The sequence below is a fragment of the Mus caroli genome, unplaced genomic scaffold (genome assembly GCF_978045245.1).
Source record: "Mus caroli unplaced genomic scaffold, Mus_caroli_1 scaffold_15, whole genome shotgun sequence".
Classification (NCBI taxonomy): domain Eukaryota; kingdom Metazoa; phylum Chordata; class Mammalia; order Rodentia; family Muridae; genus Mus; species Mus caroli.
Genome location: NW_028227270.1, coordinates 21,856,094 through 21,880,118, shown reverse-complemented (window position 1 = coordinate 21,880,118; position 24,025 = coordinate 21,856,094). Strand labels below are relative to the sequence as shown.

At 46.0% G+C, this 24,025-nt stretch overlaps 1 protein-coding gene across 1 annotated transcript in view; it reads right to left on the bottom strand.

Moving 5' to 3' along the window:
- Window positions 1-992: 992 nt before the first annotated feature.
- Map1b (microtubule associated protein 1B) overlaps window positions 993-24,025 on the bottom strand; it is a 91,576-nt gene continuing 68,543 nt past the window's right edge. The window contains exons 3-7 of the mRNA XM_021179887.3: window positions 21,086-21,168; window positions 18,394-18,534; window positions 5,999-12,485; window positions 4,019-4,257; window positions 993-2,955 (exon numbers count right to left, since the gene is read on the bottom strand). Coding sequence (XP_021035546.1) covers window positions 2,800-2,955; window positions 4,019-4,257; window positions 5,999-12,485; window positions 18,394-18,534; window positions 21,086-21,168 — 7,106 coding nt within the window. The 3' untranslated portion in view covers window positions 993-2,799. The remainder of the gene's footprint in view (window positions 2,956-4,018; window positions 4,258-5,998; window positions 12,486-18,393; window positions 18,535-21,085; window positions 21,169-24,025) is intronic.

Below are 24,025 nucleotides of genomic sequence, written 5' to 3'. Positions count from 1 at the left end.
ATGAGAGCCAATGGATCAGTGACAGTTTTGTGAAGCATTTTCCCCCATTAGATTCTGTAGAAACAATAAGAGGTATGGGGGTCGAGTGGTTATAACTGAAGGCTGGCTATGGCTCTTCTAAGGTATTTATATACTTTTTAAAAACAAAATAATATAAAGGCTAAATAAATTTAAGTTGGAAAACTGGAAGATAACTCCATCTTCTATGAAAGAAAAGTCAACCAGAGGTCTGGATTTGGCAAGAAGGCTAGAAACTGTTTCTCTTCACGTGTGGACCAGCCTAACAGCTCCCATTAAATTACTATCTTGTGTGTATTGAGCTTGTCTGATGAAGTGAGAAGCAAGTGGGCTTACAGTCAACAAACTCTGTTTTCATCACGGTGACTTTTCCATCAGATAGGACAGTTTTGTACCTTTAATGTGTCACTGTTACGGGTTTGAAAGAAACAGGATAATAAATAAAAAAGCTGCATTCCTAGAGACACCTAACAAAAATAGAATATTAATTTTCTTTAAAAAATTAAACATTTGGAAAATGTGATTCACAGCATTAAGTAGACTGCATGGGTTCTCAGTGAGGAAACCCTGGAGAAATATTGTTTAAACCCTCAGAGTAAAATAGCAGTGCGAAACATATACTTTACAGATGAAAATAAACGAAAATGTAAATTTTGAAATAAATAACTAACATAGAAAATAAAATGAGGTCATTGTTCACTACCCCGTAGATCTTAAGAGTCTGCAGGAAACGTAGCGTGACCGAGCACAGCACAGCTGTCACTGAGAAGTTTGCCACCTCTGAACCTCTGAACATGAATCTGCCACTTGAAACTTGGCGAAAGTTTTCCTCATGATCTGGCGGCACAAGTCTGTGGTTCAGTGATGACAGCGACAGACATTATGTCTGAACTCTCTACATGGTGAACATAGAAGTTGAGAATTCATTTGTTTTCAATCTATTACTTCTCTCACTGAATGTTTTCCAGGAAAAAAAAAAAAAAAAAAACCCAAGCAAACTGGTGCTAGGGTGCTTCTGAACTTGGCTCTTTTACCTCATGGTGAATAATCTTGAAAGGAGGAGGGGATAGCACTGGGTGATGCCCCGGACAGTAGCCTACCCCACCACCTACCCACTCTCAAACAGCACAGACTCAACTTTCATGGTATGAGAGTCAAAGGGCAGGAGGTACCACCATTTCTGGTAGTGACAGGTTTTTAAATAAATATCATGACTTCAATATCAGACTTCAAATCTTGCCAGAACCTTAAAAAACTTCAATTTTTGTCTTACAAAAACACTCAAAATAATAATTAAAAAGAAAGACCATCGTTTCAAAATTTTCTTTGCGTTTTCCTGTAAATGAAAACACTTGTTAAAAAGTTCTTCTATGAAAAGTTCTTGCATAGCAAAAAAAAAAAAAAAAAAAAAAGATCTTCTGTACATGTGTTCCCATGTGTTGAAATTAATGGAAAATTAAAATAGCCAATGCAAGACAAAGGAAGGCAGATGCTGTACACTTGCTGAGAGCTCTTCCACCATAAGATTCACTGTTTTCCTGGTTCTGATCAAAGAAGCCATTCCAGTCTTGAACTTGAAGAATTAAAGAAGCTACGAAAGGTGCAACGTATTTGGTTGAGTGGCCACGGGTACATCAGAAGTGGTGATGTTCACCAAGCATGACTCTGCACTAAACCGTTGGGCCAATCAGATGAGCTTCTGGTACCTTCCCTCCCCACACGCTCCTTTCCCTGGAGTATCTACAATCCTACATGGATGTTTTAAAAACTTGCTGTCTCACATTAAAAAATAAGTGCATCAGGTATCTTTGTACATTCAAGTCACTTCCTAAGGCAAAATGTCTCCCATGTGTACTCCCAACTGCTTTGGTATTTGCTTCAGTTAACTGGGGTGGACTTGGGTGTTGCTGCATGCAGGTTGACTTGGTGTGGACTTGGGTAGACAAATGCTGGGAGCATGCCTTAGATCAACCTACTCACGTGTTTGAAAAGTCTGAGAGTTCTGAATGGGGCGCAAACCACTCACTCATCCAGTCTACACTTGCTACATTATGCCGTGTGCAGCCTTTATAATAGCAAAGGCATTGAATTAAGGCGTGAAAAATCTCATGCCCTCGTAACAGGCTTCATTCTTTCTGTTCTTTAGAAACATGCTTTAGGAGAATAAGACTCTTTCTGATGACTCTGATGAAAATGGAAAACTCCACCTGTGTAGACCACAGAATAGCTGTGGTCTGAGAAAATGCACACCTGGTTGCTGGTGTCTTCTCTATACCCCATCCTGCCCACTCTTTCTCCCTGGGCATCTCATCAGAACTCTCCACCTTTGCCTCTTGCATTCTTTTTCTTTCTGAGTCTTCCCCTCTCACTCTCTCTCTCTCTCCTGCAGTCTCTTTGTCCCTCTCTCCCGCCTCTCTCCCTCCCCTCCCGCTGACTCTCTATCCCTCTCTCTTTCTCTCTCTATGATAAATGCCAATACCTAGCAGAAGTCAGTTGGGTGCGTGAGTGCATGGCTTCCAAATGTTCAGCAGAGATGAACGGGGGTAGGTAATTTTGCAGTAACTCGAAATCTATTGTGGGAATATGGTTACTTCCCTTAGCAGTCAGCAAAAATGGAGACTATCAGTGACTTGCATCACCATGACACAGTATAGCATCTGGCAGGTAATAACTGTTCAGTGACTTAATTGGATGAATGGACGTTTTAGAAAAGGTAGTTTCAAATTCAAGAATTTCTGGAAACACAGTTCGGAATCCTGTGGTGTGGCCGGCTGCGGGTCTCTACAGTTCTATCTTGCATGCGGGGAAGGACTCATCTTGCATGACCACTGTACTGCTGCTTGCTAAGACCATGATGTTAAGGTCCTGCTGCTTCTCGTGGGTCTCCTGGTACCACTCCCTCATCACCTCGGAGTCATGTGTCGGAATCAGAGTCACCTACGGAGGGGGAGAAAAGGAGATACTTAAAGGACAGCAGGGATAGATGCCAGAGTAAAAACAGAACAAGGTGTCTGTTGGATCACTAGCAGAAAGGGATAAAAGAAAAAAAAATGCCGTTTTACCAGAAAAATATCGTTTCTCGTGTTTCCATTAACACGGGGCAGATGTTGTACGGCCTATATACTCCACACTTAGTGCACGAAGTTTTATATTGTAGCTCAAACCCTCAGAAGCCCACCCATTGGCCTGAAAACAGAGTCTGGGCTGTAGGAGTGGAGTACCGACTTTGGTACTTCTCATGTGAACACTATGGAATTCTTTGGAAGCAATCTTATGGAAGATGTGAGCACAAGTTGTAGGTAATGATTTGCAGACCCACAAAGCAGATAACCAGTGATCAGAGCCCAATAGGATCATGGAGACTGGATGGTTCATAGCCAGCCCGGAGGGGCTGGAGCAGAATATATCCCGAGAGGAGAGGCAATGACACGACTCTGGAATTTCACCTGGAGACTTGATCCCACGTACCTTGGCCAGTGACCATGTTCCTAGCTTTAGTCTACTAGTGAGGAAGATAATTCCTCAGCAGCAATTCCACAGGCTCAGGTCAACTTTGATTCACACATACAATACTCAGAATTGGGGGGAGAGGGGCAGGGTTGGGACAGCAATCCATTTCAGGTCATTTTACCGATGCGTGGACTCTGTCTTAGGTAAGGCGGTTCTTCTCCACTGCTACTGATAGTGACCCTATCAATGAGGCCACCTTGGGCTATCTTCTGTAAGCTAAACTGACCTGTTATTTGAACAACAAGTTCCTAGCTGATTTATATTCTAGGCTACAACTCCTCCCCTCGATGAAAAAAAATAATTTTTACAGCTTGGTTGTGGTTCCTGGAAAACATCAGTTGAAAACTTCATTGGCATATTTCACATGCAACAGTCAGGAGGTACTACATGTGGATCTGCAGTGACAAAGACTCCTATTTCAATATGTTTCCTTCTCTTCACTTCTAGAATGAGCTCAAATGCACCTCAGACATGGGCCCCATGTTCTTACCTGCATGTTGCTTCCCCACTGAGCCTTCCCTTCCAACAAGGCATCCAGGACAGCCCGGCTGGGCTCCTCCGCGGCAGGGTCGTTCCCACTCACCACGTAGTAAGATGACCTCACTCTCTTGAAGAACTCAACATCGACATTCTTACTGTTGCTGTGGTTGGGAATATAGCATAGGTCCAAATACACAGGGAGACCTGGAGGCACGGTGGACGACTTGGCTGTCTTAGTGGTTCCTGGTCCTTTGGGAACAAACACAAAGCAAGGGTCACAGCAGTGTGAAGACACAGACACATCCACGGATCCCCAGCTGCGGTCTCTGGGACATGAAAAGGATGGTAGGAGTCCCAGTTCCCTGGCTCCTCGTGTAGGGCCTCCAACATTAGGAGAAATTATACCCTGCTTCTTTACCAGTTCAATAGGAGAAACTGAAAATGAGGCTTAGCTTCCCTTTGCAGACAACCCCTTAGGAAGAAAAGAAAAAAGAGTTTCTTGGATTTGTTTTTTGTTTTTTTGTTTTTTTTATGGCATTAGTGCCAGGTAGTGGTGGCGCATGCCTTTAATCCCTGCACTCGAGAAGCAGAGGCACATGGATCTCTAGGAGTTTGAGGACAGGCTGGTCTACGAAGTGAGTTCCAGGACAGCCGGGGGCTGTTATATAAAGAAACCCTGTCTCAAGAAAGCTAATATATATATATATATATATATATATATATATATATATATATATATATATATATATATATATTAGATAAGAGTACTCTCCATCCAAAGGATCTACTTGTACTAATGAGTATTTTAGTTTGAAAAGCTCTATAAGACAGAGGCTCAACTTATGGATCCTGATGCCATATGGAATTGAACAACTAAACATGAATGGAACAAATATGTTTTTCAACAGTAAGAAATTTCTGATCACCCATGGAACTTAATTTAAAATCAGATGTAATGATGCATGGAGTTTCCGGTCATGTGTGCAGCATGGCACACACAGCTTCACAGCAGCCCTGGTTCTGGCCCCACACTGTGCTGCTGTCTTACTGTGCAATGCAATGATGGTGTCTGAAACACACTGCTCTGTAGAAACAGAAGAGTTGAATTATGGAAACAAAGACTTCTCACAGTTTTCTACCATTGCATCAGCACGAAAGTATCAAACGAGTGTATCTTTGGATTGGTTCATGCTACAATGATTTAAACATAAAACACTGCTATGCTATTTGAGTTAATGTCCTGAGCTTCAGGGGGAAAATGTTTAAGAAATTTGGGGTTGGAGCTTGGAAATAATCGCCAATAATTTCTGAAATGGCAAGAACCTACCTCACAAAAACAAAAGTCTCAAGTCATCACTAAGGAATGGAGACCACTGGCTATCAGTGGCGAATGGGGAGCCAGCAGGCATTTCTACTTAGCTCCTGCTGAGTAGAATTCTGGCCTGAGAAATCACTGTGCTAGCAAGGCCGTGGGTAGAAAGGAGAGACAGCTTTAACGGTTTCCTCTTCTGCTACTCGATAGTTATTGGTCAACTGGAATCGCATTGTTTACTAGCAGGTAAGAAAACACAGCAGATGTTTCAGTGGGCTCATATATTGCCTACATGTTAGGTTTTTTTTTTTTTTCTAAAGGTGTAGATTTTTATAATTTTACATTTTAATACGCCTCTGGGAGCTCCTGATCTGTCACCCTGATGTGATTTTTAAGATCAGCCTGCCTGAAGCCTCCCTGGGCAGCCTGAGACACACATCCTTACTTCTGAAGGTTTGCAACAGGCCTACAGCTGCTGCCCAGAATGACATCAGCCTAGCCATCCCACCAGACAGATCCAGTGCACTTTACTCTCTCTAAGCCACACTGGGCCAGGAGGTGAACCTTTAAGCAGAAGAGGAAGGTGGACGAAAGGTAGAGCATCAGTCCACCATTTCTGGTCTTCCCAGCAAAAGGACAAACAGAGAAGCAGGCAGGCTTTCAAGTGACCCCACCTACCTGCCGTTGCAGTCTTCACTGATTTGGATGCAGAGGCGTTGGCTGCGTTCTTAGTCTCCTTGTCCTTCTCTTCGCCGCGTGTGGCTTTGACCTCAGGAGTGGTGGTGGTCTTCGTAGCTTTTTCCACGGACTCTTTCTTCTTGGGAGAAGCCACTCTGGACGCCTTGTCGGAGGATTCCTTCAAGGCTCCTGGTTTGGGGGAAGCTGCTAAAGGCTTGGACTTCCCATCGCCCTTTTTGACAGGTGAAGAGGACTTGGTCTTTGTGCCTGGCTTCTTGGTCTTGGTCTTCTCCTTCAGGTCTTTCTTCAGAGCCTTGCCTAGGTTCTGATCAATAGCCAAGGCGTCTGGGTCCACCATGGACACGTCGGGGTGGCGAGGCGAAGGGCTTCGGTCTTGCATGGGGGCTGGAGGTGGGTCCATGTGTTTGTATGTGACGGTTTTGTCTGTGGGGATGGTTTCTGACTCATCTTCAGAGTCAATATTGGCATCGGCTGTGATGGAGGGGCACTCTTCTGTCTCTGGGGGAACATCAGAGTCTGTCTGGGATGGAGCTGACTCACTGACTGAGGTGGGTGGCGTTTCATCGCATTGCCTGCCCTGTTGTTTTCCTCCTGAAGGTGGGGGGGCTCCTCCAGACTGAGTGAGGGGCTTCTCGGATTCTTCAGTGGGCTCTTCACCAGCAAACCACTCAAGAGGATTTGGATTAATGAAGGAAGGCGAGAGCTCCGTCTTGGGATGCTTGAATTCACAGGAGGACACCAGACATAAATCAACATCCTGGCGTGCCTCTGAGGGGGACTTCTTTTCTGTAGTGTAGCATCGGTCTGAGGTCTCATAGGAGTACGTGGATGCCTGTGGGGTCTTGGTGATCTTCTCCATGGTCTCGTAACAGTACGCAGAGGTGTCTGGACTCCGTGTTGTTTTTGTACTTGTCTCGTAGGAATAGCTTTCAGACTCAGGAAAGCTGGTAATTTTCTCAGTGGTTTCATAGGAGTAGCTACAGTCGCCAAGTGTGTGGCCGCCATCCTCAGTGTCATCATAGCCATTGCTAATGTCATCCAGGAGCCTTCTGGACCTCTCAGTCTTTTCATAGGTGTAGCCACTTACTTCAGGGGTCCTTGTCGTCTTCTCGCTGATCTCATATGAATACCCACCCTCTTCTGGGGTCCGAGTGGTTTTCTCAGTAATTTCACAGGTGTAGCCACCATCTTCTGGGGTCTTGGTGGTCTTCTCAATGGTCTCATAGGAGTACCCACTGTCACATGGGGATTTTATGGTTCTCTCTGTCTTCTCATAGTAGTAGCCACCCACGTCGTGGGTCCGGATGGTTTTCTCTTGAGATTCATAGTCATAATCTTCTTCATCTGGAGATCCGGTGGCATTCTCAGGCTTTTGATAGGCATAGCTAAAGTCACCGGGTGTCTTCCCTCCACTGTCTTTCTCCATACTAGATGTAGTCAAATCTCTATTCAAGGCCAGATGATGTTGCATTGTATCAAATAACATTGAGGAGCGGAAGCCATAGGGCTCTGCTGTTGCTGCATCTATTGGTGGAGAAGATGAGGCTTGGTGAGCTGCTGCAGTCTCTTTAGCTGTAGAGGGAGAATCTGAAAAGCCAGGTGAATACAAAGGTGAGGACTCTCGTGGGGTGAGTGGAGAAATATCAGATTTCGGAGAGAGCTTCTCTCCTTCCAGGCTCTGCACCTTTTCAGACGCAAGTGAGGCATATAAGGACATCTCTCTGGGAGGAACAACATCAGAGAGAGTGTCTTCCTGAAGAGGAGAGGCTATCTGAGAAGGGGTGTGAGCTGAAGAGGTGGATGGGGAAGCCTCTACCTGAGACACAGAGATGAGCTCAGACAGATCATTATCTTGGGTGTAGGATGGCTCTTCCATTGGCGGGATCTTATGTGACAAACTAGAGTCCTGGATATCAGAGGGACTATAGTCCACCTCAGTTGGCCCATTTTCAGTGATATGAAGCACACTGGCACCCAGAGTAGGGTGATCTGGAGACTGCCGACTAAAGTCCATAGCAAGAGAATGCTCAGGGGATTCCTGGCCGAACTCAATAGACATTGAAGACTGTTCAGATCGGTGATCTTGAACTGGTGTCCTGGATTTGGCTGTCTTGGGGGAGAAGTCTGGAGGAGAAATTGACATCGGTCTTGGGCACTCTTCTTTAGACGGAGACATTTCCGTTTCCTGGAACGTGGTAGGTGTTTGCACCACAGAAACCGACAGGGAGTCATCAACTTCTGTGGAATGTGGAGAACCCACCTCGGCATGCAGAGAAGGAGACACATCATCTGTGGTTGGCTCTGGAAACGAACTCGTAGCCACAGAGGCAGTAGAGACAGAGGCCACACCCTCCATGTGGGAGTAGGTGTCTTCTGCCACACCCTCATCCACAGGTGTGGCCGACTTGTCTGAAACAGTGCCTTCTGAAATGGACATCTTGGTGTCTTCTTTGAAAGAGCCAAACTGACTGACATCTATTTGTGTTGGAGATACATCTCCCAATTTCCTTTCATCCAAAGCTAGAGCTGACTGAGAACTCATGGTTTCAACATCACTGGTTTTCTTTTCTGAACCAAAGTCTTCCTTTATGGGTATGAAGCCCGTGTTTTTCTCTTCCTGTTTGTCTTGGTAAAGACCAGTGGATGTCAGGTCAGAAACTGGGCTTTCTCTGTCTGGGAAGCCCTGCTTTCCATTCTTCCCTTCAAAGGGGCTTTCGGAACGTCTGCCAAGAACCTTGCTATCAGCACTCAGGAAGTCTTCATATGGGGACTCAGATCCAAGAAGGGGAGGGCTGCGTAAAGGAGACAGAACCTTCTCCACAGGAGACTCTGAGTCAGGCACAGGCTCATCCATAGGGCTTAGGGATGCTCTCTCGTTCTCGTCTTTGGCCTCACTGAATTCAAAGCTCACTGGAACTGCCTGTGGCTTTTCGGTGACTTCTGTAGGTAGGTGACTGGACTTCTCATCAGTGGGAGATTGGTAGTAAGGTGTATGGCCAGCACTGCCTGTCACAGACTGGGATGGCGACACTACTTCCAGGGTCTTCTCCTCAGGACTGGCACAATGTTCTTCAACTACTGCCTGGGTCACTCCAGGGGACACTGACCTTGCTTCTCCCTCTGCTGACACTTTAATCTCATTGGGTGTCAGAGAGAAATTCACGCTACGTTCACCCAGGGGAGTCTTCTCTATGGGGGATGGCGGAGAAGGACTCAGGGATGGACTCTTGGCTGGGCTAAGTCTCTCATCTGAAGCATCTTTGATGTCTAACTCGGCACTGGCTTTCAACTCTTTCTCTTCTGAGCAGTAAGCATCACGAAGAGCAGACTTGCTGAATTTGTCTTCTTCCATGGACGAAGGTGGTGATATGGTGGAGGCGGAAGCGTTGTAATCCTTACCATCAGTGGCATCTGTTTTTGACCCATCTGACAATCCATTGAATGATGCAACAGCAGGTTTGGAGTACTCCTGAGAATACAGTGAGGACTCGTATTTGGTAATGTTTACGAACTCCTGAGATGGGGACTCTGTCTCCTCATTGTTGGTCTCGTCACTCATCACATCACGAGGAGTAGACATCTCATCCATTGGAGTAGGCTCACTAGATATCTCAATGGTAGACTGAGTATATCCAGAGGTGGCAGTGAATTCTTCAGGCTGGTCTTCCCGATTCTCCTCATCTGAAGCAGTGGCCTCGCTCTCAGAGCCTCCAGGTAGGGTCTCATCATGAATTGAAGATGCAGGTTCTCGGCTAGGAGACTGGATTCCAGGTTGCTTGGCCGACGTGCCCAGGAATCCGTACTGCTCCTCTGTGACTCCAGCCTCAGCGGCCTTGTCAGCCACAGCCATCACATAATCTTCAGCCTCAATTTTGTCAGGCTCATAGCCTTCCTCTCTGGCATCCTCTGCTTTGTCCTCCTCTTCGCCCTCCTCCTCAGACTGTTCAGCTTCTCCTTTCTCAAGCACATCATCCATGTCTTCTTCCGCCCGGTCGTCACCACTGACCACAGACTCCCTCTTCTCCTTGAGGTGCACGTCCGCCTCAGCCTTTGCGCTTTCATCATCTTCTGTGGGGCTGTGCTTAGAGGCACTCCCGCTTGCATTGTCTTCCCCGTCCTCTTCCGGCTCCTCAGCCTCCTCAGTTTCTGCCTTCTCTTCGTAGTCTCCGGTCTCTGAGGATTCTTCAAAACCAGCTCCTTCATCTTCAAACTTCTCAATGTCATCCACGCCCTGCTTCTCAACTGGCTCCAGCTCCTCAGGGGTTTGCTCACACTCACCCTCCCCCTCGGTGGTGGTGATTCCCTCATCGGGTGACTCAGCAGAACCTTTGCTGACTTCCGTCTCTTTCTGGATGACGTAGGCTTCTCCGGGCTGGGTTTCCTTCAGTTTCTCTTCATCTTCAATGAGCTCCAGCTGAGGCTTGATGTCCTTGGCCACATCAATCTCCTCAGCCTTTAGCTCCTCAAAGTCCTTGGTTAGATCCTCAGGGGATGACATAAGGGACCTCTCAGCTTCCAGTTCTTTGACAGGACCACTGGCAGCTATTCCAGCTGCAGCCACCGCAGCAGCTGTGGTGGCAGCAGTGCCAACAGCTGTGGCAGCTGCTTCTGTGGTCTTGCCTTCCTTCTTAATGACTTTGACTTTCCCCTTGTCCTTGAGTTTCCCAGCAGCAAGAGGCTCCTTCTTAGTGGACTCTTCTTTCTTCGCTACTTTTGGTTTTAATGCAGATGGCTTCTTTGTGTCTGACAGAGGAGTTGATTTCTTTATGTCCTTGGAGATCTTCTTGATTTCCTTTTTGGGTTCCTTCTCTTCCTTTTTAACTTCTTTCTTCTCCTCTTTCTTTACCTCCTTCTTGGCATCCTTCAGGGGTGTTTCCTTCTTCACCTCTTTCTTCAGCTCCTTTCTCTCTTCTTTTTTGATTTCTTTCTTGATCTCCTTCTTCACCTCTTCCTTTCTTGGCTTCTCGTCTTTCTTGAGGGGTGTTTTGTCTTCCTTCTTAACCACTTCTTTCTTGGGTTTCTCCTCTTTCTTTTCCTCGAGTTTTGTCTTTATTTCCTTTTTTACCACTTTGTCCTTGGTGACTTTGGGTTTGCTCTCAGTAGCTTGCTTCTCAGCGACCTCGGCTTTCACCGGGGACTGCTCCTCCTTGCTGGACACCTCCTTTTCTGTCACTGAAGGTTTACTTTCTGTCTTTACAGGCTTGTCTTTTTTCACTAACACTTTCTCTTTGCTTTCGACTTTGGGTGTTTTCTCCACTTGACTAGCTTTTGTGACTTCAGGGGTTTCCTCCTTGGACTCCTTCCTCACAGATTTACTGGCAAGTGGTTTTGTGGCTGGCTTCAGACTCTCTCGGCTGTCAGCCCGCTGTTTCAGTTTGACCTGTTTCACTGGGGGAGTGGGCACCTGGCCAGTGAGATCTTTTTGAGTGGCCAGTGGCTGCTTTAGGAAATCTAGATGTTTGAGTTTCTCCAGTCCTTCTAGGATGTTGTACTGGGTACTGTTTCCGGGAAACAGAACCCGAATGATTTTCTCAGCGGGGTTGGCTGGATGCCACACAATCAAAGATGAGACTGAGGTTAAGTAGGAAATTGGGATGTCTACTTCTTGACCATTGGGCAGGATTAGTTCGGCCTTGTCTTTGTTGGTGCCAGTCCACTGTTGCATAAAATACTGCATTTCCTTGCTGCTTTTGACTGGGTTAAGCACGTACATCTCAAGCTTGCCCACTCCCATCTTTTGGAACAGGATGACAGGCTCAATGGTATTGCCTACACTTCTAAATAGAGGCTCTGGTTTCATGGACAGTTTGTTTAGATACTGGAGAGTGAAGCATGCTTCTTCTATGCTTCTCTTCATCTTGATGTTGGGTTCTGGGTCTTTCAGGTTTTCAGGTACGTTGAGAAACACAACCCCCAGGTCAGGGGAGATGAGGTTTTTCATCCAGTCACTGTTGCTGGTGGACCCCTGGGACCGCTCCTCTTCCAGCTCTGCAATCTTGCGCTGCAGCATGCTATTGATCCCAGGCAAATTGTCATCCCCAATGTGGGTGAGCAGGATGGAGTCCACACGGTCCAAGTGCCGAATGAGCTTCCAGAAGCAAGACTTTCTCTCTGATCCTCCGTTGATGAGCATGTTGAATCCGTTCACTGCAAACAGGGCCGAGTCCCCACGGCCCCCTGGGAAAATGTAACAGCAAGGCTTGGAGAGCTTCAGAAAGCCGCCCGAGGTCGGTGGTTCCAGGATGTCAAAGGGAGAGGGGACTTCTACAGACTCTGAGAGATACTCGGTGAACTCAGAAAGTCCCTCCATTTCTGGCAAGATAGAAGCTGAGTTGAGCTTAATGTTGATGAAGTCTTGGAGATTGTGTCTGTCAAGGTTGGAGTTCTTCCAGTCTCCCTCCTCGGGACAGAAGAGGGTGAGGCTGGCTTTGTTGGCAGGGTGGGTGGTGCTTAGGAGCTCACCAATCTGGGTTTGCAAACAGAAAGAAAGGGGGGAAAGTGTCAGTGATGTCATCCCTGGCTTCTCATCTCCATCACTGCTAGTTATTATAGGATCACTGACTTTACGTAGGACTTGGCCCCAGCACTTGGGAGGCAAAAGCCAGTGGTTTTTCCTGAGTTTGAGGCCAGCCTGGTCTACAAGCAAGTTCTAGGACAGCCAGGGCTACACAGAGAAATCCAGTCTCGAAAAACAAACAAACAAAAAACCAAAACAAACAAAAACCTGACCATTACTTGGCCATGGCCCTGACTAAAATATTGATAAACTTGAAGGTAGACAGCCTCTGTTCTGAGTCCCCATTTGTATTCTCTGCTACCTCGGGGCCTCTGCTCTAAGATCCTCTCCCTGTATGTCCTTGTCCCAGAACCCTGTTCCAGTTCCAAAACTGGGGACCATCTGGGTGACTGGTGTTTATATCACAGCAATTATAAAATAACTTGAATATTGCCTTTGGGTGTTTGTCATGTAAAGATGGCCTTTTAAAACTACTAGACAATCCCAGGAGAAAAGCTATCCATCATTTTACCATGGTTAATGTATGATTTCTTGTCCAACAATTGACATAGACCCTCCTCACCACAATCTCAACATGGCAAGGGCTCTCGCATCCCTAACTTTCACACAGAACATATGAGAACTATCCATGCTGTGCATTTTGGGGTGGGGGGTATCAAGGATAATCGAAACTGCCAAGTCTTTCACAGCAAAAAACTGAAAACTAAGTTCAGTTCCTTTTAATCTCTGAGATCCAGTCTAGCTGAGCTGAAGCAAACTGAAGGTCTAGTGTAGCCGGGTGCGTCTGGGATTATTCAGTCATTGACTTAAAATGATATTTTTAGATTTATTTATGTTGTTTTATGTGTATGAGTGTTTTGCCTGTTTGTGCAGCACACATATGGTGCTTATGAAGGACAGAAAAGGGTGTCAGGATGGTTGTGGACCATCAAGTGGGTGCTTCGAACAGAACCCTCCTCCTCTGGAAGAGCATCTAGTTCTTGAGCCATCTTTTCAGCTCCTAACCATTAGCTTTTTAATATTTTTAAAATTTATTTATTTATTATTTTTGTTAGATTGTTTTGTTTTGTTTTTTCGAGACAGGGTTTCTCTGTGTAGCCCTGGCTTTCCTGGAACTCACTCTTTAGACCAGATTGGCCTGGAACTCAGAAATCCACCTGCCTCTGCCTCCCAAGTGCTGGGATTAAAGGCATGCGCCACCACTGCCTGGCTCCATTAGCTTTTTAATTAATATGAAAATATATAGTCACCTAGTTCAAGGAGAACGTAAGACGATTTGAGAAATGTTATCCTACTTTCTACCTCTTCCTATCTTCAGAGAGTTCCTATGAAATGCAGAAAATGACTCAAAAAATTCTGAGGAAGCCAGGGAGCATGAAGCTTAGAATGCTATGGTTTAAGGAGACCAGAAAAGCAAGCCTCCAGCACAGCTGGACAAGTCCCTATCCAGACAGGGAAAATCTAATCACTCTGGAAAAAACATCAGCATGCTGTACACAACAAGAGAGAAGGACAAAGACAAGAGTTGGAGAGAGCCAGTTAAGGAGGCAGATGGGATAGGTCAGGAGATAGGAGAGATATCACAACATCCTTGGGGCTACCCAAGAGAACTACAGCCCCTGTGTTTTCCCATAGTGCAGCTCCAGGCCTGTAAGATAAATATCAGGATGAGGACAGGAGTCAACGGTAACAGGTATCTTAAGATACCCAGTCCATGGTGATGCTCAGTCCACACCTCTGCAGTGAATGGTGAGACCAGTAGGGCTTTGGCAATGCTGGCATGAGGACTAGTTCTCTGAAACTGGGGCTGCTTCCAAATGAACTGGGAAGCCATGTTCATGGGTAACAGCAGCCACACAGCAAGCCCTATTACAATGAAAGTTTCGTTATCTTTGTTTCCCCAGTGTATAACCAGACGCAGTACACTAGGTTACATTGCATTAAATTTGGTCAGTTCAATACATGCTGTCTTCCTGCAGCTGGGACAAGTGCCTGCCGATACTTATCAAACAGAGCCAGTTATCATGGTTCTTCACAGATGCATGATGGACGTGAGTGGGCGTAATACTACTTTGGGATATGATTGTCTCTTTTGCTCATTACCTTTCCTGATTAAACACAGACACACTGAAAGAGGAAGGAAGATACAGGAATAAATGGCTTTACTGAAGATATTGCAAAACAAATTACACTTTCTAAACCACGAACTCCTAACTACATTTTCTTTTTTTGATTGAATGACCTGCTTAGCTAAAGAGGAAATAATATAGACAGTGTGTCTCTGGGCTTTGGCAAGACATGTAACAGGATCTTGGAACTGTGTGATAAGCAGAATTACGTGGAATTATAGGCAGTGGTGTTTCTTAGTGTCAACCAGGAGGAAGATCTGCGGCAGGCTGCTCCAAGTTCATTCCTCTGCTGTTGAGTATTGATTGACTGAGATGAAAATGGAACAGACATGCTCATCAAAGCTGTGCACAGCTTCAAAACGAGAGGAGTAAGGGAGTGTGGGACGGTAGAGCTAAGGTGTTTAGGAAAGCTTTGGACTTAGGGCATAATGGCAAGGCAACTGTCAGCAGGGAGGCATTCTAAAGGGATAAATGTAAGGGTTATCAGCCAGCAGATAAGGATGGGCTTGGAAGATGCAGCTTAACAATATCCATGGGAAACCTTGGGGATTTTAGTTGACAATCAAATGGATTTCTATGAAGCCAAAGAGGCTTAAACTTCAAGGTCCCTTACTGGCTTGGTCCTCTACTGAAGTACCATACTTAAAAGGTTTATTATTTTTCTCCATATTATGTTAATTTGAAGAATGCCTCAAGGCCCGTATTTCTTCTCCACTGACACCTAATCATGCTTTGAGAAAATTAGACTTATTTATTAACTGGACTGAGAACTGCTCAAGTTGCTGACTCTGGTGACATTAATCTGGTCAGATGATTTCTGGAAAACGGGATCTAGGTTAGGACAGGTCTAACAAGTTGTATTTATTTGTTTCTATTTAGTTCTCTCTCTCTCTCTCTCTCTCTCTCTCTCTCTCGCTCGCTCGCTGTGTGTGTGTGCACGTGAGTATGTGTGTGTGTTTGTGTGTGTGTATGTGTGTACATGCATGTGTGTTGATGCTGGTTGTCAAACTCAGGGTCTTGGGAATGCCAGGCAAGTATTATACCATTGAGCTATAATCATCTCCCACCCAAATTGTGACATTTTAGAGAAACCAGATTAAACAAACAAAACTCCAGAAACAAGTCCTGTTTGCTGGACCTTTCTCTTTGACTTTAACCTCTAGAGTTTTTCTTAATGCTTTCTCTCTAGAGTAAAGCATCTATCTTCTAGGCCCTAAATAACCATACTATGCAAATGGATTACAAATGGGTATCTCTCACCAGCTCAAAGTCTCTTAGCTCTGGGTTCGAATATCCACCTGTTCGATAATTCCAAGGTGTCGAAGAATGGCAAGTTCTGAAAGCTTGGATACCCCCCAATACCTACTGTGACATGGGAACACACAGGGCCTTTTGCATTTTGTAGATAGCTAAGAAGAAAACAGAAGATACTTACTCTAGGGTATGGGTGGGAATGATGCTGTAGGTGAACTTGGGGTTAAAGTCCCTTCTTGAAGATATAATGCAACAGAAAGAAAAGCCTTTTCCATGGAAAGGTTGGAAAATGGTCTCAGAAATGTTTGCTTTTCTAATGTTATGTTTTGTTTCAAGGGCTGGACAAAGGGAGCAAGACTGAACAGCAAATGACCCCAAATGAGTCATTCTGCAAGCCTTCCAGGTAACCACGGCTCCAAACATGAGTATCCATCGGTCTACTCTAGTGATTTTTAAACATTTTTATTAACTGTGCTCGCATGTATGTCTGTGTAGTACATGGATCCAGTGCCCTTGGAGGCAAGAAGAAGTTGTGGGGTCCTCTGACACTGGAGTCATAGAAAGTTGTGAGCTGCCATGGTGGTGCTGGGAATCAAACCCAGGTCTCTGGACGAGTAGCTGGTTCTCTTAACCACTGCACCACCTTTCCAGCCCCTAGTCTAGCAGTTTTCCATCTACTTTAGCTGTAGCAACCTTTCTTCAATATTTAGGTAAAAGAAATATAGGTAAAAGAAATATAGGCTGAGTTCCTCGATTTGGCAGGAGGTAGGCACGAATTCTACCTTCCCCACTTCCTGCCACCCCGCCACCCTGATCTATTAAAGAAAACTGTGGCGAGCCTTTCATGTGCACTGAGCATGGCTTCCTCTGGAGAAGGTGGGGTAAGAGAGGAGAATATGACCGTCCATGGCATCGGTAGTAGCTGCTGGATGTAATAATGTGTAAGCCACTCAGAACCCACATTTATGATTACAAACCTGGAGAAGCTGTCCCTTCTACAGAACTTGAAGTCTTTAGATAAGGCTTTCTTTTTCTTCATAATTAATGGTAAAGTTGGGCACACGCACAGCCCACTGTACAAAAACTCCATTGCTAGGACTTTAAAAAGTGATTTAAGTGGGCAACTCCATAAAACCATTTCTCATTCTCAGAGAGGGGATTACTCGGGGCCCAGATGAATGGCATATGGATACCTCCTTGTGTAAAGTCTTGGCGATGATAAAATGCTTTTTCTTACACATTTCCTTTATATGGCAAAGGAGCTACAGAACTGTACAGGAGTGCAGGAAGGCACCCATGTGCATGCAAATGAACCAAAGGCTGAGGGCTGAGCTGATCTTACCAGCCGCATCACTTAACCACCCAACATGAGATTGGCCACTACAACTCAATCCCATCCCTGGGACAAGATGCTGACATCTGGAATGATGACAAAAGCCCAAGTACCTGTTATAGCACATGATCTAAGAACAGATCTTGAAAAATAACTGGTATTATAGCGACTATTCACCAGTTTCCCAGCAGTCCCACCAGGGTAAATCATAGCTCTTTCCCTGGCATTTCAGGGCAATTGAGCAATGTGGCTGTGATACAGCAGGGCATTTGGCTTAGCCCTGGGGGTGGAAGAAGCCCAGCTCTAGAGAAAGACACGGGCAAAGCTTCCACCTTAAAATGGGAAGACAGGCCAGCTGTGAGTGCGCACAGAGGCCTCCGAGCAAGGAGCCACTTGCCAGCCAGGGATCTTTCTCACTCTGGTGAGCTGGTGCTATGTGCCTCCAAATACAGATGACCTCACACCTTCTGAACAAACTGGGGCTCCACACACTGAATAGAAATGTCCCTTTTCACACTTCCATGCTGTCTCCCTGACCTATGTCTCTATGGGGAGAGGGAAAACTGGTGTGTCATCTCTCCAGGGTTTTCCTGAGGCCTCTAGGTGAAAACAAATGAAGCTGGACAGTTTGTGAGAGGCCAAGCCATGAGACCTCTTTGTGAAGCGTGGGGCTGAGGACGACTGAAGGCTGGGAGACACATGGCCCTTCCCAGCACACGACACACCAAGCCTGCCATCTCAGGGAGACAGCTCTAACTGACTGGAGTAGCTCCCGGAAGTGCATCCCTCAGTCCACTCCGGACCCCACCCCAGCTTCTCATCCTGCTGAAGTCCAAGAGATCTGTGGAAAAATCTCTGAGAAAACAGGAAAGCTGTGTTTCTCCTGGAGTTCGGTCGGTTCTGGTGTCGCTAGCACTTCTGCCATCCGTTAATGATGATCATTCCAAATGCACTCACAGTGCCCACCGACGTCTCCTCCAGCACCATGGCCGAGGTGCTACTCATCCATCGATCGGAATAGCGATCTATCCCAGGCCTACGCAATTTTGGGTCATAGTTTTTGCTTATTTCAAAGAGGTTCCTCCTAGTACCTTCCCCTACACATCCAAACAGTAGCCCAGATGCGCTGCGCGGAACCCACCTCTTGATCTGTGAAAATCTCTATGAAGTTCTGGAAGGAGAAAGAGCCAGACTGCAGGATGAGCTCGCCAGTGTTCTCAAAGCACTGTCCGGTGAGCACCAGCAGTTTATGGCGGGCAGCGTCAGTGATCATCAAACGCACCTGAAACACAGCGCAGGCACAGAGTAAGTGAGGGTGCAGAGTAAGAGCTGCCCCCTTCCCCGCCCCCAAGTCCCAGGCACTATGACTGTGCCTGAAGCTTACTGCCAACCAAATGCGTTCATTCTGAGTGTCTAATTACTTCAGCTGAGAGTGGGGGTTGGGAGTACTGGACAGAGCCCTGCCTGTAAGTTATTCCTAAAATTAATCATCGTGGCTATTAGTGTGCCGGTGAATCCCATGTTAAGAGTTTTACTTCGACCCAAAACAGCAGGGTATTATTGACTTTCTCCGAGTCTCCCCCTCTCTTCAAAGTGGTCTTCACAGCTGGCAAGCATTTGTTCCACAGCTGTTATAAAGAATCTACTAACAGCCTGCAGCCTGCAGCCTATGAGGCCAGGAGAGACTTGTGGCTATGCCAATCCCGGTCACCCAGCTAGCTTCAGAAAAGACATGTTCCCAAGCAGGCCTCAAGTTCCTACTCAGGATTCCTTTCTTGCAGTCCTTCCAGAGCAAGCACACCATGACAAATGCAGACTGCAGCGCTTGCAGCAAGAAGCTTGACAGGGGACAGAAGAAAAGGCAGACCCCTGAGTGGCAATCCGAGAAACTGAATTGAAAATAACTTAGGCAAAAGAACCTTTGCTGGCCCGGGGGTGGGGTGGGGGGGGTGGGGTGGGGTGGGGAGGTTGGGGGAGGAGTGGTGGTGGTGGGGAGTGGTGGAGGAGGGAGGACAGTTGTCCTCTGCGGGAGCACCACCCTCTGAACCAAGGTTCTGAACCCAGTTCTTGAATGTTTAGCACACACTACGTGCCCTGTATCATGTTCTGCACCAGGGAAAATTCAAAACTAAACAGGCCATGACCCCTGCCCATGAACCCCACAGGCCACACTCTTGGAAAAGCATGCATACCTAAGCAGTTGTTTCAGGCTCATGTGGTCCACAAACTAGCTTGATACTTCCAACAAAAGCTTTAAAAAAACAAAAAACAAACAAACAAACAAACAAACAAACAAAAAAACCAACCAAACAAAAAAACTCCTGTTTCACAGCTAGGCAGTCTACCTGGGTACATGCTAGCCCTCCAGCTTCTGGGTGACAGAAAGTGCCTCTGGGTTTTCTGTGACTTCATGCCTAATTGGATTGTCAGAGCTTTTGCATGAAGAAGTAGGTCAAAACAGGCCCGATTACGATAGCCCCAAACCGAAAGCAACAAAAGTGGCAGAAACTAAGAAATGAATTATCACATGTCTACAAAAGGATGCCACACAATCGTTGAAAGGAGTGCGGGACCAACGTGCTACACTTGGACTAGATCATGACACCACTAAGCTAAGTTAAGCTCCACAAAAGAGGCCACATGTTGTATGATGCCATTTGTATGAAATGTCTAAGACAGGAAAAAATCTGGAGAGAGAAAAATAGGGATTGTCAGAAGCTAAGGGGCAGTGGGGTAACTGCTAATGGGTTTAGGAAATTTTGGGGAGTGACAGGCATGTTTTGGAGTTAAACTGCTCATTTTTATAATAATTATTTTTTTTTTTTTAAAAAACCACCCACAAAACTACACACTTTCGGTGGATGATTCTATGGTTGATGAACTATATCCCAATTTGAAAACCCGAATAGTCAGAGTTGCTAAGGCACCGGCAGAAGACACACACCGTCTAGGCTAGGATGTTGCCAGGGCCTTTGGCTACCTTAATGTTCAGGAAGCGACTCTATCTCCGAGGAGGTGGGAAAGGAGCTCTATCAACGCTTGGCCTGAGGGGACCAGAGATTCTCTTGGCTTCCTCTAAATTCTTATGTCAGGGTAGGTCCTAAAATCCCCAATTACTCTCTCTAGTAGTAAGTATTCTCATGTGATGCTAATGATACAGCAGCAGGAGCCAGCATGTACATCTTTCACTATGTGCCACACTTCTTCTAAGCCCTGAGCACTTCAGGGAGCATTACGTAGGAGCATTAAATTCAGGGACTATTATGATCTCTTTTACAGGGAGGGGCAAACCGAAGCAGTAAGATAACTTGACCGAGGCCAGCAGCTTATAAGTGGCAGACCTTGGATGATGAAACCAGGTGATTTGACCATGTTTCTAGAGACCATGTTTCTGAGGCTTGTGCTGGCCTGCCTTCCAAGGTTAGCTAGTGCTGGCCTGGATCTCTCTGAACAGGGATGCTATTGGGATGCTCGTCTTCTCTGAGTTCCATCCCTGTATGTGCCAGCCTGGAGCTTGCCGTCTATTTCCTCTGCTACATTCTTGCTCCGCATCCTGGCAACAACATACCCAGTGCATACCCCCATTCTACACCCCTCTACAAACATGCTTCCAGCTGGCACTGTTCGCTGTGTCCTTAATTGAAAGAGGCTTCTGGTGAGCTGGTGCTATGATACTAGATGCAGAGAAGCAGGCTCTGGGCATCGAGGAAGCCTAGGACCTGGGACTTCCCCCTTGTACATCTCTCTCCAACTCCCCCACCTATCTAGCCCCTTTGATCAGCCAAGTCTCCATCCTTGGAGGCTCTAAGACCTCCCAGAACTGAAATACTCACCTCAGTGCTGACTGCTTCATCTGAAGGGTTGATCAGAACGACTGTTTCTAAGACGTCACTTCGGTGATGAAGAATCTTTTGTCCTGAAGGCACACACACACAAAAAAAAAAAAAAAAAAAAACACAAAGAAGAGACTTTTAGCTCTTCCAGATGAAAGTGGCTTGCCTACTTCTGGGACAGCAGAGAAATTTTCAACTCAGATGTGGCCCTGGAAGCTGGGGAACACAGTGGATGCTACTGAGCACGAGGGTGTGCACACAGCAGGCTCAACTGGAGCTGGTGTAGCCTGGGGCCCCCAGGCTTTTACACTGGGTCTTTCATGGTCGATGGCTAGGCAGCCTCCTGACCCAATGGCCGGGTTTTTATCAGAGACCAGGGAGGGGTGCCAGGAAAACTCGGTGGAGCTCTTGACATTTCCTTTCTCATGGTAATTGGGGATGTTTCTCCCTAACGTCCTTTCTTCTGGTGAGAACGGCGGGGAGATTAATTAGGAGCCTCATTGTGAAGTGAATGACGGCCAGAAACCCGACTAACAATTAACCCAGCAGCCGGAATGGCTGTCTGAGGCAGGCTTACAGTCTGTTGGGGTATTCACTAATTAATTCACTTGCTTGTAGGAAAGTGAAGAAACCATGGGCAAAAGAGAAGTGGAAGGCGACCCTCCCCCAGGACAGGGTGGCCAAACTGCCCCATAAGACAAAACTGAGGGAGAACTAAAAAAAAGTAAGGTGTGGTTTGGGATGAGGAAGCCTGTTTAAGGATGCTCTGCAGGGCTCTTGTTATCTCCCACTCCTTACAGCACCATCCTGTGGCTGGTCAGCCTCAGGCTTAGGTCAGCAGAGACCTATGGATTGCCTTCTACAAACATTACCCTGCCTTGACAAGGAGATGAAAGCCATCTAGTGAATGTAGCCAGAGTCGCTGATGTATGCTTTACCAGCAAACAACGGACAGAGAGGGGCGTTCCCTCGGAAATGTGGGAGGAAGCCACGTGGTTGGGAGGGAAAAGCACGCCTGCTGTTTGGAAGTACAATGAAGCCTGGAAGCCTGGAAGAAACAGGAGCAGCTGAGGGAGATACCAACAGAGAAAAGCAGATCTAGGGTTCTTCTAAAAGCTAAAACAGAATCCTGTATGAACTGCCATTTAATTGGTTGGTGCAAGTTGAAAGTAGGAACCTGAGCAAATATTTCTGTGCTAATGTTAATTACAGCATTATTTTAATAGCCAAGAGATAAAATAACCCAAGTGTCTGGGTTAGATGTGGTCTACACACAACGAAATACTAGTCAGAAATAGAAAAAAAAAAAATCAAGCTCTGCTAATGTTACAAAGATGAACTAGAACATAAGGGGGGGGGGGAAGCTGAACACAAATGGATAAATAAAATAGGACTTCATGCCCATGAAATACCCAGAATAGGTAAATTTAAGATAGCAATTACCAAAGGCTAAAGGAGGGGGGATTGGGGAGCTGTTGCTTAATGGGTACTATCCCATGTTTGGGATAATGAAAACACTTTGAAAATGTAAGTGATGATCTATACAACCTTGTAGATGTATTGATCACTCCTGAGTTGTAGATTTAAAAAAAATAGTTAAAATGGCCAATTTTTCTTTATATGTATTTTATCACAAGACGAAGGATCAATGAGACAGACAAGTAAACCCTGAAGAAAATACTTTGCGCGCGTGTGTGGTATATGTATATGCTAGCGCTCAGGAAAGCGTGTGTGGTATATGTATATACACTATCTCAGGAAAGCCATTACAAAGGAGGCGGTTCCAGGCACGACTCAGCTGGAGATTTCCCCTTTGTATTGTCAAGGATCACAGAAAATAGAAACAGCTGCATAGAGACATTCTAGCCATGTCACCATTATTGATCATCCCTGCTTTTCCTTACAGTAACATTTACCAGTCAACTTTAGGAAGGCAGAGGAGCAGCCCAAACTAAACAATGCCGGTGCCACACCCTGTTCTGAGACCTACACAGTTTCACTGAATCCCCTGAAGTGCTCTCACGCGAGGTACCATGACCATGGCTCACTACTGAAGACAAAGAGTTGACAGAGGACATTGAGTAGCTCAGGATGCCACAACAGGGTCAGGGCAGGGCAGGGTCTGGTCCCAGGCTGCCCAGCTCTAGATCCCTTCTGGATTTAACCACTTCTGATGATGCTAGCTAGTTATCAGAACTTGGCTTTGGCAAAACTGCTATCAGATGCTGAAGAAGAGTTAGGGGAAAGACCAACAGACTAAAAACAACAGATGGGCTTAAAGAAGCAAGATGTCAGCAGAGAATACACAGCAAAGCAAAAATTAAATAGAAACATGAAATGTTCTACTGCAAATGACCAGTCAGGAAGACACTCCAAATAAGAACAGTGTTAACTGCTTGAGCAGGCAAAGAACCGAGACTTAGGAAAAAGATGCCAAACCATGGAAGACACAGTTCATTTATCATGAATGCTATATTTTGTAATTAATGTAAAATTTGCCTTTTGACTTTTGGTTGTTTTCCCCCTTGACATCCATACACACTTAAAGCTAAAGCAAACACAATTCAAAAAGCAGATGACAGTGAAAGATCACACAAATCTATACTGGATCAAGTCGCCCTTCCATCTGTGGCCTCCTCGGAACAAAGACTTTGAGATCTTCTAAGACAAGAATGAAGCTGACATTAACCAATACAGGAATGGCTGTTTCTTCATCATATCTTAGATGTGAGCACCCAGAGCACCCGACAATGTGAGACCGGGTATGACTATTGTCATTAACTGTGCTCTGGAGGAGTGACAGAAGCAAACTGAAGCAAGGTTTGCAGAAGCAGCCCCCTCCCCAAGAGTGTCTAATGGAGTCAGAGCCCTTCCTCTGCTGCTTCAAAAGCAACAACAGCCACCACAACCACGCTCCTACCTGCACACGCCAGCCCTCCC